Consider the following 13,925-nt stretch of genomic DNA (forward strand, 5'->3'; position numbering starts at 1 on the left):
TCGTACACTACAACTGAATTTTCTCCTTCACCACTATTAATATTTTAGTGAGGAGTGAAGAAAGAGACGAAGTACATTTAATGGAACACGCTTTGCATCTTTAATATTATTGCCTGTAGTGTGAAGTTTTGGAATTCAGTATTGATGTGGTTATTCAAATTCATTCTGGTTGTTGGGAATATTAAAAAAAATCAAAACTGACATATGATTTCGAGGAATTTATACCTTACAAAGGGAGCTATGGGTATAAATTGGATTTCATCTAAAATTCAATTTAAAATGATAAGTCCTACAAAGACAATTTTGTTACCTATTTCAAAAGCAGAAACCAGTACATACTGTGAGTGTAATCTATCTTATTCTTTTTTCACTATCTGATTTTTGTTCCCTTTTGAACAATTAAACAGATGGGGATAGATAGTTTCATTTAGCCTCTCAAACTCTTTTATTAATTAATGCTACAGTTTTACATACATCCCATACATTTAAGGTATGCCACTCGTGATATTGTATGTTATCTTCCTGGCAAATCATAAGGGAAATATTCCCCAAGTTAAAGTGAGGGGTAAGTTACAAGATATCGAATTGAATAATTTGCAGAATTTTGTGCTAATAAATATTATTCAACCACAAGAAATACTACCTCATAAATTTTGCTTCTTTGTGCTTTTTTTTTTTTTTTTTACCAGATTTGTCATTGAATGTTGAACAATTTACATTTTATATTTTAGATACATGTATGTAATAAAAATGTATTATAATAAATAGTTTTGAAAAAATATGTTCTTTCTGAACTTATTAGCAGAAATATTTTTATATTCATATGAAACAGAAAGTGTGCAAAATCTTATGCGTGAAAAGAAAGAAAACACTTGCTGTGGCCTTCAACTCCAGATTTAGATATATTGACAACGTATTGTCAATTAACAACGATCATTTCCATTCCGCCGATTCGATATACCCTGGTGAGCTTGAGATAAAAGATACCACAAAGTCTGACACATTTGTTTCATTCTTGGATATTTCACTTGAAAAAGATGTTAATGGTAATCTAACAAATAAGCTATATGATAAACGTAATGACTTTAACTTTCTATCGTCAGCTTCCCTTACTTATGCAGCAATTTACTTTCATCACCTGCATACGGAGTGTATATATCTCAGTTGAGTCGATACGCAATAGCACGCTCTACGCATGTACAATTTCTAAACGAGGTAAATTATTGACAAGCAAGTTGATGAAACAAGAATATCAAAAGTCTCATTTAAAGTCATCATTTCGTAAGTTCAATGGTTGGTCCATTATTTAAACACTTAATTGACGACGGATTTTTCCATTATTTCCCGATCATGACAAGGAGCACACCGGCGGGTGTGACCGGTCAGCAGGGGATGCTCACTCCTCCATGACACCTGATCCCACCCCTGATGTTTCGGAGGTCCGTGTTTGATCTGCTCCTATTTTGTATTGTTTTATGAATTTTATATTAAATACTGTTCGTTATCTCCATATCCCCCTTATTTAAAAACCAGACGAGTGACACCTTAAGTTAATCCATTCTAATATCTTGTCAATGTCATGTTTTTCATGTTTTCCATGGATTTGCGTAATCCTCAACAGAATCTATAATAAAATTATGCCGTCTTTTCAAGTATATGACTATAAACGAATGTTTACCATGTACTCTCTCTTTCCCTCTGAGGCCCTTTAATCCTCAAATATAAACTTATTGAAAATTGAAATTGAATAAAGGAAAATATTATTGGAGCACACTAGTCTTGTAATCATGAACAAATTATGAACACATTTAGTCTAATACCCTTCCCGAATTCCATTTTCTCTTCATTGAGAGTGCATGAGTGGCATTGTAGGAAGGGTTTCATAAAATCCTTTAATTCTTATACTGTTAAGGTTATACGCAACGTACTTTTAACTTTTTTGGATTCTCCCTTGGAGTTGAAGAGTTCCACTAAATGAAGGACCTGTGTGCAATATTTTTAATGTCTATATATGGATTTGTACACCTCTTCTTAAACAATTTTTAATGGAAAAAAATCTGGAATACATGTTTTATAATTTTTTTACATTTTTATTTGAATAATGCAAAAATTTTCAAAATTCGATATCTTTTCAAAGCCCCTGGTAACGCATGCTGATTTTTTGTCTAAGAACATTTAATGATATTATAAGTTTAAATTTAGAATATCTTGGAAAACTATCAGTTGGTAAGGTACGTTGTGTATGTCCTTAAGTGCAAATCAGACAATAAAATATAAACTTGATAACTTGAGCTCGTATGGAGACCCCGCTAAACATATGAACCAAAGGCTAAACGATTTTTAGATCAACATAATCTACTTATAAATCAAATATAAAAGAAATTTCATCCCGAAACAAACAGAAAATCATGCAGTAAATTTTACTCTATAGCCAAGGATATAAAGGGAGTTGTAAGTAAAACTGATCTGTACCAGGAGGCTACTTTATTCCAAAATGGTGTATTTTTAATTGGAGAAAAGAACACAGCAAAATAACACGTGACATTAGATGTCCTTACATAACAATATTCAAAAACTTCCCATCTACATGACTTAAATGATGTAAGTAATTAATGTATATCCGCTACGTTACAGTCTCATTTTCAATAAGATCTTTTTATTTTTCCAATAAGGTCATGTATTTGATGTAAATGTATTAAGTAATTAGGATATAAATCAAAGGCATATAACCAGGTTATATATCTTTAATTAAACCAGAGACATTAATATGTCTCTAATATTACTACGTTTTAATGAGGAATTTCGAAATAAGGCGTGTTGATGTCGGTTTTTAAGAAAATAAAATGGAAAAAATCTAATAGACTTTGTTTCTATTTTCACCATAATTTTGACCTTTGTTTAATTTCAAAAGACGTCTGAAATAAATTTTTTGTGTGACTAACGTAATTAGTAATATTTTTCTATGCTAATTAGCTTTTTCGAATAATATTTGCATAGAATAAATACATGTCCCCTACCGGATTCCCCTTTTCTCTTTAGGCATATGGAGAAATGGTGTGCAATTCATTCATGAGATTGGTACCACGTGATATATTCCTAATTAATATTCATTAGATACTTAATATACTTGAAGTTTTATATTTCCTTATATATTTATGTTAAAACCTGCAAGCCTCTATCGTTTTGTATTCTGTTCAAGCCTCCGTCATATTTACATAGCGAGAATTTAGTGTGGTTTACAAGAGACAAATGAGGTATATTTTGAATATCTAGAGAAAATGTAAACGTGGAAAAAGACAGAAATACTTTAGACAATTACTTGAGAAGCATATATACGAGGGTTGATTCAAAAGCAATGTCATTACTTCGATAAAATTGCTACTAGTCAGCGTAAATTAACGAAATTATACATGATTGAAGCTATATTTATTACAGATCAGTCCTGAAAAATTCAAGTTCAAATGATTCATACTTTTCAAAATATCGAATTGTATACAAAGTGAAATTATGGTAGTCGCCGCACCTAAATACCGTCATATGACGGATACACAACGCCATATTCTTGAACGCTTCCCCTTCGCGATCGTTTAATCATTAAATATTTGAGATTTACAGATACATTCACATATATTTCTCTTTTTTGTAAGAATTATTAGCATCCATTGTACACTCAATTGTACACACACTCTATATATAATTTAGTTCTCTGTCAAAATTCTTTAAATAGTACCATTTGACAAACTTAAAGTTTTTCATATCCTTGTAACTGTCTAACTGTCTCTCTCTTTTTGGACAACGTTAGACACCATTAAACGTTTCGGCCCGACCTACCTTTTTCGGTCTTACTGTCCTTTGCTGATCATTCAGTGACCCACGACCCATAAAAATGGCTGAAACCATTTATAAACAAGTCTCTAATTTGTATTATCTCCTCTGTATGTCTGATTGATCATCGGAACTGTTTCTAAGAGCGATTTCCCCATTTTGTAGCAAAAAATGCATCACATCTCGTTTCAGCGGTTATTCTCCATTTCGAAATTTCCTTTGCTCAATACAGCAGATTAAAAGAACAATGTTTTTGATCGAAAAACAATGACGTCATTTTATTTTCAACTTAAGACTAGAAAATGTCAAAAAATTTGTCTTTTAAAATATTGGGCGATTAGAAGCTTTTTTAGATGATTTTCAATATATTTGTCTTTTCTCATTCTAACAATTTACACTTTAAAATGTGACGTTTTGCTGTGACGCGGCGACACCCCTTATGTTTAATATTTTAAACGTGTATAAAATTAATTTATTTAAACTTTTTTCAATGAAAATTTCGATTGTGATAAAAAAAAAAAATTTCTGCATCTTTTGGTATATAATATTTGATAATATGACGCAAAATTTTAAAGATACTGACACTGTGACATTACTTGTGGGTCAACCTTCTTATAAAAGATCGCTGTGAATAACAATTCTTTATTTAACAAAGGTCATTTGCAGAGTGTCTTTGTCACTAATACAAATGTTGTTCTCAATTTAAATTTAGTTTTTAAAATTATTCATAAATAAAGAAAAGAAATGACGGCACATTACGGAATATGAAGGTATATCAGCACAGATCTAGTGAAACTAATATCTATGTCTATTCATTTTATATATCACAAGAAATAAGCTTTTACATAGATTGCAGGGTGTGATTTAAGGAATCACAATCTAGTAGTATTGTATGCCAGGGCATAAACGATAGTGGGAAACATTGGACAATTTGCAAAACGGGCGAAGCATAAATTATCCCATGTTCCCTACTATCGTTGAAATCCCTGGCATACAATACTAACCAGACAGTGCTTCCTAATATTACCATTTTATTTTGAAATAAAATTGTAGATTTAAATGTTAAAAATGTAGACATAGATTTAAAGTACACGAGGACTCACATGCCAATTGTAATAGTCCTCACCAACTGAAGTCAAACACAAAGGCAGTCGCACGAGATTTACATACATATTTGGCCTTGTACTGACTCGGGACAGGAAATTCAGGAAACAACATGTAAATGCGTCCAATGATTTTATTTATGAGGATGATGAGATATGACGATGACAATGACGTGGAAATATGACTTGAAGTTGACATGGAAATGACGTGAATGACGTTGAAATGACGATTACATTGACATGGATGTAGACGTAGAATGACTTGGAAAATATGACGTGGAAAATGACGTGGAAATAACTTGGAAATGACGACGATTTACTACAAAAAATACAAAGAAAAAATACTATAAATACAAGATATTTCAAGCAAGTTACACATAATAACACATCCTAGCAAATAATCATGATGTATTACATGTTCTAGAAAATACTTCAATACACAAACACTGTCGTCAAAATGTAAACAAAGAGGCATAACTCTTATTGACACAAATCATGATAGAAAAACATGGCAGTAAAAAGATTTATCTCCCGTACGTAATAAATGTGCAAATATCCAGCGAAATTACAATATGTATGTCAATATTGTACCTAACTTACTAATTGCATTATAATTATTACTCCAACATAGTGCACAAGTACCTTCAACATTAACTTTATAGCGAGATTCATAAAAATGCTAACTTTACCGAGATGACAAATATACAGTGTATACAGCTAAATGATTTACATAGAAAAACTCACCAATTAGAAGTTTCCTCCGGTGAAATAAATATCAGTACAAAGACTGGAAAATATCATAGTAAACTAGCAAATGGCAAACTGGTAACAATTGCGGCACCAAGCCCTGCCGCGTTCTGCCATGATAACACGGGCTCTACACAAAAAATTACTGTGCCCTAAAAACGATGACGTCACATCACACTAATGACCCTAAAAAGTCTAGTAACCGAAATGGCCGTAACAATCCAGCCCCCTAATTGTGGAACAAATGTGACACAATTACAAAAATAGATATATACATTATATCCCACCATTAACCCAAAAATTGTATAAAAATACAATGCAAGTTAAACAGGTTACACTGTACTAAATTCTCATCAAAAAATGATATATGCACATGATAAACATGATACCTAGCAAATTAAATACATGTACATGATAAAGAAGAATATTCATATTCAAAGTCTCTTAGTAAACACACCTCAAACAGTCTTTTAGTCCATTTCAAGTATCATACACAGCTTATCGACAGGTCGCGTTAAAATGTTTGTCGCAGTTTTCACCTTGACCTGACGCACGAGTCCATTTTTGTCGGGAATCGTCTCATGTACTACTCCCATCGGCCAAGAGTTCCTCGGGGCGTTCGAATCCACAACTAACACAATATCACCGATTTGAAAGTTTCTCTTGATATCATGCCATTTTTGTCGTTCCTGGAGAAGTGGTAAGTACTCGCGTACCCAACGATGCCAGAACAAGTTGGCCATATATTGTATCTGTCTCCAACGGCGTCTGTGGTACAGATCTGTCTTATCGAAGACTCCTGGAGGAAGGTTAGGTTTCCTCTTCATCAAAAGCAAATGATTTGGAGTAAGTGGCTCCAAGTCACCGTGTTGATCCGTGTTCTTTGTTATTGGTCGGTCGTTGATTGTATATTCAATTTCACACATTAGAGTATGAAGTCCTTCGTCATCAAGTGTCTGCTCCTTTAGTACACTATTCATGGCTTTACGAATAGATCTAATTAACCTCTCCCAGGCTCCCCCGTAGTGTGATCCAGCTGGTGGGTTAAACTGCCAGTCTACGTTCTTTTGTAACATCGCGGATTGAATCTGTGCTTGGTTCCATTCTTGTATGGATTTTTTAAGTTCGCGTTCGGCACCCACAAAGTTAGTTCCGTTGTCAGAACGTATTTTCTTTACTTGTCCTCTTCTTGCTATGAAACGACGTAGTGCATTTATGTAGGAATCTGTATCCAACGAAGCTGCTATCTCTAGATGCACTGCACGACTAGCTAAGCAAGTGAATATAACACCGTAGCGTTTCACACGACTCCGTTTCACTTTGACTTCAAATGGTCCAAAGTAATCCACACCAACTCTGCTAAATGGTGGTTCGTCTGGGATAATACGATCTTTGGGCAGACTTGCCATCTTTTGCTCTCCAACCTTAGATCTCTGTCGTCTACAAGTAACACACTTTGATATGACTTTCCGAATTGCAGATGGAGCATGGATAAGCCAGTAACGTTCTCTCAGCTTAGCTAGCATATGATTTCTGCCACTATGTAACAAATCCTGATGAATTTGGTTAAGAATTAGAGTGGACACATGATGATCTTTGGGTAAAATCACTGGAGGTTTCATCTCCTCTGGAAAACTTGACTTGTGTAAACGGCCACCGACTCGCAAAAGACCAGCATCCAAAAATGGATCCAGGCTCCAGATTCTGCTACCATGACTGACACTAGAGTTTCTTGACATAAGGCTTTTTATTTCCATAGAAAATTCTTGCCGCTGAATGAAAGTAAGTATAGCTCTTTCTGCTTCTTTCAAGTCCTCATATGAAATGTAAGCCTTGTCACAAGAATCATTCTGTACCAGTGAGTGAGAATCGAGTCTTTTCACACGAACACGTCTTAACAGTTCTTTTCGTACCTTCAAAATCCAGGCCACGTTACGTTTTTTCAATAAATACCAAGACGAATGATGTTGAAACAGCTTGTCAATATCTGCGGTATTCTCTTGTAATTCCTGTGATTTTGTGACAACTGTCTTTACATTAACCTTTTTCACCTCTGGGTCGTTGTCAAACAGTTCTGTGTCAGTGAGGTGTGAAGCTGGTGTTGGCCAATGATCCTCAGGTTCAGACAGGAAATTGGGGGGTTTGATCCAGTTCTCCTGTTTCAATAAGCCATCTGCAGAGATACCTCTAGATGCATGATCCGCTGGATTCAACCTTGTGTTGATGTACGCAGCTTGGATAAGGCTGCCTGTAGAATATCAAACTGTTCAAACTGTAGTAACTTCTCTGAATGATATCGTCATAATAGAATAGTCAGCATACTTGAGCTGACATAACGGGGAAAGTGTCATAATTATTACACGGCATGTAGATTTATTATGGGGATTTGTGTTTAATTCAAGAGTAAGGTTTGTTTTTATAAGCTTGTGTGTGCTGTTTTAATGTTTAACATTTGATATTTAAATTCCGACATGCATATATTCAAGCAATAGCAAAAGTAGACAGAGTTAGAATTTATGAATCGTGTTTATATTGGACTGGCACAAGTGAAAGACAAGGATAAATTGAAGATATTTTGCGTGAATCTAAAAGAGTAGTATGTCTTCTAATGAATTTTGCTGGGGGATCGTTTGCATTTTATCCGTTTTTGTATAAACGATAAAGAGCCGCCATCGTAAAATATTTTCCTAAGAAGAGAGTACCATGGATCACGATGAATTGATCTATGTAACAATGCACAATAATTGTGTTATGCAATTTTTGTAAAACATTTAAGAATATCAAAAATGTCCATCACGTGATCAACACAGTCATCTGACATCACAGAAATGCATTATTATAATACCTGATTGAACTGTTATCTCAAGTCGACTGCGATTTCAAACAAGGCTAACATATTGAAATTAAAATCTAGCTCAAAATAAAATGTATATTTTTAAGACATTTTAGGCCTTCGGACAGCCTTATCATAACTGCGTATCTCCAGTCAGTTGGTTGTGACCCTTCGTGGATAACTGCTAATCTGTTTGCAACAAAAGTATGAAATCTCGCCGTACTATTCTGGATATAACGTAGAACGGCCATGCTGTCGGTCCAGTATGTAATACGATGGACAGGAATGTTCAATTCTCTAAGTAACATCCTATTGGTTCTGACGGCTACTGTGGCTGCTGTCAACTCCAATCGTGGAATAGATGTTGTCTTAAGTGGAGCAACGCGGGATTTTCCCATAATAAAGGAACAGTGACGTTCACCAGAAGCGTTCTCCATGCACAAGTATGACACTGTACCATATCCAGTTTCGCTCGCATCAGCAAAATGATGTAACTGTACCATGAGTGGATGAAAACCATAAGGTTTCAGACATCTGTTCACTTTGAAGTCCCTCAGTTTCTCGAGATCTTGGTACCAATTATTCCACTGAGTAGCAGTGTCATCTGGAATCTTGTCGTCCCATCCAAGCTGAAGTTTGCACAATTCCTGCAGAATGATCTTGGCCTTGAGTAGTAGTGGAGCTAAGAATCCCAGTGGGTCAAACACACCGCTCACCATTGACAGAATTCCCCGCCTTGTAAGTGGTTTCCTGTTGAAGTCCAGTTTAAACTGAAAGATGTCAGAATTCACACACCACTGGATGCCGAGGGCTCTCTCTACCGGTAGTGTATCATAGTCAAGATCCAAGTCCTTGACCTCTTTAGCTCTATCGGATTTTGGTATCGAATACATGACCTCACGACTGTTGCTGATCCACTTCGATATATGAAATCCCCCACTTTCCAATAGTCCCTGTAACTCTTTCACCAATGTCACAGCATTTCTTACAGAATTCACTGACTTCAGACAATCATCAACGTAGAAATTCTGAAGAACTGTCTTAATTGTCTCATCACTAAAATGTCCTGACCAATCTTGAGCTGTTTTTCGTAAACAAAAGTTGGCGCAACTAGGCGAAGATGTGGCTCCAAACAAATGCACGATCATCTGGTACTCTAGTAAACTATTGGAAGGATTTCCATCTTTCCACCAGAGAAATCGTAGAAAAGTAGCATCTTGTGGCGGAACACGTACTTGGTAGAACATGCTGTCGATATCTCCCATCACAGCGATTTCCTCCTCTCTAAATCGCATCAAAGTCCCGATGAGTGTGTTTGTCAAGTTAGGGCCCTGTAATAATTGTTCATTCAGTGAAGTCCCTTGGAACCTTGCTGCACAGTCGAACACAACTCGAAGTTTTTTCTTCTTGGGATGTAGTACACCATGATGCGGCAAATACCAAACGCGTCCATCATCTTGATTCAAGTCTTCTATAGGTACCTTTCGTGCATAGCCTTCGCTAATAATTTTGTCCATGAAGGCTTTATAATTGTCATGGAATTCACTGTCACTGCAAAGTTTCTTAGCCAACGAATTCAGTCTCTGTTCTGCTTGTTTTCTGTTGTTTGGCATTATCACATTTTCTGATTTGAATGGTAGACCAATGACATAATGTCCATTTTCAAAGCGAACTGAATTTGTCACAAAGTCGAGAAATCTCCTGTCGTCCCTTGATGGCTCTGGAACATCATCGATAGCTCTTTCACTAAAGTCATGATTGAATTGATATCTCACTTGCTCCTCTAATCTTACGTCGATACGGTTGACTGTGACGTATGTACTGTAAGTACCATTCTCGGGTCTGGTATCAAGCGGTCCATTGATTACCCATCCCAACAGAGTCTTAACAGCGAATGGACCTTTGTGTACACTAGTAATCACATCCCATGGCTCCATTGCTTTCGGTACATTGACACCAATCAACAAACCAACATCACTATCTATGGTGTCAATATGTACATCACGCAGATGCGGCCATCTATGTAGGTCCTCGGACGTAACAATGTCTTTCTTAGATATGGGCAGATCCGGTTGAGTGTATATAGGAGGTAAGTCAATTGTGTGATCACCATTTAAATCACTCACTTCAAGACCAGATAGAATGCTACAGTTCTCTGTCCTCTGCTGTCCCATGGTTGTTAAGTTGAGCACAGTCTTTTTGCCTTCAAGGTGAAGTGATCTTGCGATTTCCTCTGTACAAAATGTCGCTGTACTCCCAGAATCCAAGAAAGCATAAGTTGTAATAAATTTGTCACTGTTTCTTGATTTCAGACGTACTGGTATGACTGGAAGCGCTTGCCTCACTGAGTCCCCAGCCCCCATATGCGCTGTTGAAGAAACGGCTGCAGATGAGCTGTTGTTGTTTTGATCAGTAGTCACTGGGTTTTCCTTGCCTTGTCGAGGATTCACATGAAGTATAGATGGGTGACACTTCTTACAGTGAACGCAGTATAACTTGTGTTGACAGGCTCCCTTAAGATGTCCTGATCTCAAACACGAGAAACACAGTCCCTTAGACTTCAACACTTCATATCTGTCCTTTAAGGGTAGCTTCATAATGTTCCGACACTCTTCCAATGAATGTGATGTGCCTTGACAATAAGCACATGGTTTCACAAATCCAGATGATTTTGGTCTATGTTGTTCATATGCATAATTGTTTGTAGATAGATGAGATTCTACGGTCTTAGTTGCAAAGTTCCCTTTCTGTTTTGAGAATGTGGCTGGTTTAACATTCTGTCCGTGGGTTGAAGATGTTGAGATATTCATCACTTCTCTTCCATAAATAGGGTCGTTGGCCTTTTTAGCTTCCTTACGAACAAACTTCACTAAGTTCTCAAACTTCACAACTTCTCTTCTGTCTTTGAGCTCGTACACAACATTTCGCCACTTTTCTTGTAAGTAGAACGGAAGTTTCTTTATAATAAGTTTCATGTTCTCTGGATACTCTAAGGCTCTAGCGCTGGCTACGTTATTGACAGCATGCTGACACTCTGTAAGGAATATTGCATATTCATCAAGTCCCCTTGCATTGTCTTGTTTTATTGATGACCAATTCAATGCTTTTTTCACATAAGCTTGCGCAACAATGTCTGGATCACCATATCGATCTTTGAATTCACCCATCGCTGCCTTGTATCCTCCTTCAGCATTTAAGTGTGAATATCCAGTCACTATTCTGTTAGCCTCACCACTGGTAAATTGCAGAAGAAAGTTCAAACGTTCTTCATATGAGCTGGTATTAGCACACACCCTTGTATTAAACTGTCTAATGAATCTCTGGTAGTCCATTGGATTCCCTTCAAACTTCTGTATTTCTGATTTTGGCTTATTTAGTTCTTGTGCCACAATAAGTAGGCCTTCATGTTCACGATTATGACTGTGCGCATGTCCTGAATTGTACAAGTCACCGAACGTTGGTAACGCAGGTACATAAGGCGTACTATGTTGTGTCGACATAGGAATACTATGTGGCGTACATGTAGTCACACTAACAGGCACATGTGATGAAGTACCTGGAGTCACAAATGGCGTATTCCAGTTCTGCTGACTAACAGTCCTTGACACAGATGTAAACAAAGGCGCATGTGGATTCAAGGTAGACTGTGTGGTAGACACAGGTACATGCAAATGCGGTAACTGCTGTGCAGCTGGTTTCAATACAGGTGAAAACAAAGGTGCGCCACGGTGATGCAATTCTGCATGGATATCACTCAGAGCTTCGGTAAGCTGTTGGTCCCTCAATTCACTCCTTTCAAGTTCTTCAATAATTTTAGTTCGAGCGTCACTGATCTTTAGTGCTGTTTGTATGTGAAGTTCTTCTTCTTTCATTTTTAACTGTAGTTTGGCCTCCTCTATCTGTTTCTTTTCTTTAAGCGCAGCTGCTTTTGCCAATAGTTCTGCTTTATGTTGTTTTTCCTCAAGCTTGGCCACTGAATAGTTACTTGACTTAGAAACAATGGATCGTTTATCAGATGGAACACCTTTCGAATGTCTTGAAAACCATTTTTCCACTGACTCTTTCACATCCATTAGTTGTTTATTTCTTCCGGTGAATATTTCTTCATCTACCGTCTGCTCGCTCGGGGAGATGAATGCTTTAACTTCTTCCTGGAACTCTAGAAAGTCCTCGTAATTGTCTAACCATTTACTGTAAGCAGTTTTGATGGTGTCTTTATCATCTGACGATTCCAAAAGTCCTTTTAAATTATCACTAAGTGCTAACAGTACCTTGTAACATTTCTCTCTGTTGTTGAGCTTAGTCTCTAAAGTAAATTCAGCACCTTTTTTCAGTCATCTTTTTCTTTCTTTCACTCCTTCTGGGCTGACCCTCCTGTGACTCACCCTCCTCTCCTTCCTTCATCTCATCTTCTAATTGTAAATATTTTGTACTGACTCGGGACAGGAAATTCAGGAAACAACATGTAAATGCGTTCAATGATTTTATTTATGAGGATGATGAGATATGACGATGACAATGACGTGGAAATATGACCTGAAGTTGACATGGAAATGACGTGAATGACGTTGAAATGACGATTACATTGACATGGATGTAGACGTAGAATGACTTGGAAAATATGACGTGGAAAATGACGTGGAAATAACTTGGAAATGACGACGATTTACTACAAAAAATACAAAGAAAAAATACTATAAATACAAGATATTTCAAGCAAGTTACACATAATAACACATCCTAGCAAATAATCATGATGTATTACATGTTCTAGAAAATACTTCAATACACAAACACTGTCGTCAAAATGTAAACAAAGAGGCATAACTCTTATTGACACAAATCATGATAGAAAAACATGGCAGTAAAAAGATTTATCTCCCGTACGTAATAAATGTGCAAATATCCAGCGAAATTACAATATGTATGTCAATATTGTACCTAACTTACTAATTGCATTATAATTATTACTCCAACATAGTGCACAAGTACCTTCAACATTAACTTTATAGCGAGATTCATAAAAATGCTGACTTTACCGAGATGACAAATATACAGTGTATACAGCTAAATGATTTACATAGAAAAACTCACCAATTAGAAGTTTCCTCCGGTGAAATAAATATCAGTACAAAGACTGGAAAATATCATAGTAAACCAATGATAACACGGGCTCTACACAAAAAATTACTGTTACGTCACATCACACTAATGACCCTAAAAAGTCTAGTAACCGAAATGGCCGTAACAGGCCTCCTTAGCCTCAGACAAAGATACAGATTCGCACGAGATGTGCATGCATACTAGGCTTCCTTAGCTACTGACCTATCGACCTGCCTAAGTTCAGTTCAGTTCAGTTGTGGATATCCCTCCTATGTATAAGGAGCACCCGTGAAGGTTGTTTCATAAAGGCCTGT

The 13,925-nt window shown here is 36.4% G+C and overlaps 1 protein-coding gene across 1 annotated transcript; it reads right to left on the reverse strand.

The window, feature by feature from the left end:
• Nucleotides 1-6,145: 6,145 nt before the first annotated feature.
• LOC134244413 (uncharacterized) lies at nt 6,146-12,912 on the reverse strand. The gene is made up of 3 exons (XM_062726683.1): nt 12,894-12,912; nt 8,732-12,748; nt 6,146-7,923 (listed from the first exon to the last, which is right to left on the reverse strand). Exons 1-3 carry the CDS (start codon nt 12,910-12,912, stop codon nt 6,146-6,148), a joined length of 5,814 nt encoding a protein of 1,937 aa, XP_062582667.1.
• Nucleotides 12,913-13,925: the final 1,013 nt, after the last annotated feature.

This window comes from Saccostrea cucullata, unplaced genomic scaffold (genome assembly GCF_032062105.1).
Source record: "Saccostrea cucullata isolate Sc308-1 unplaced genomic scaffold, CSIRO_AGI_Scuc_v1 ctg1149, whole genome shotgun sequence".
Lineage (NCBI taxonomy): Eukaryota > Metazoa > Mollusca > Bivalvia > Ostreida > Ostreidae > Saccostrea > Saccostrea cuccullata.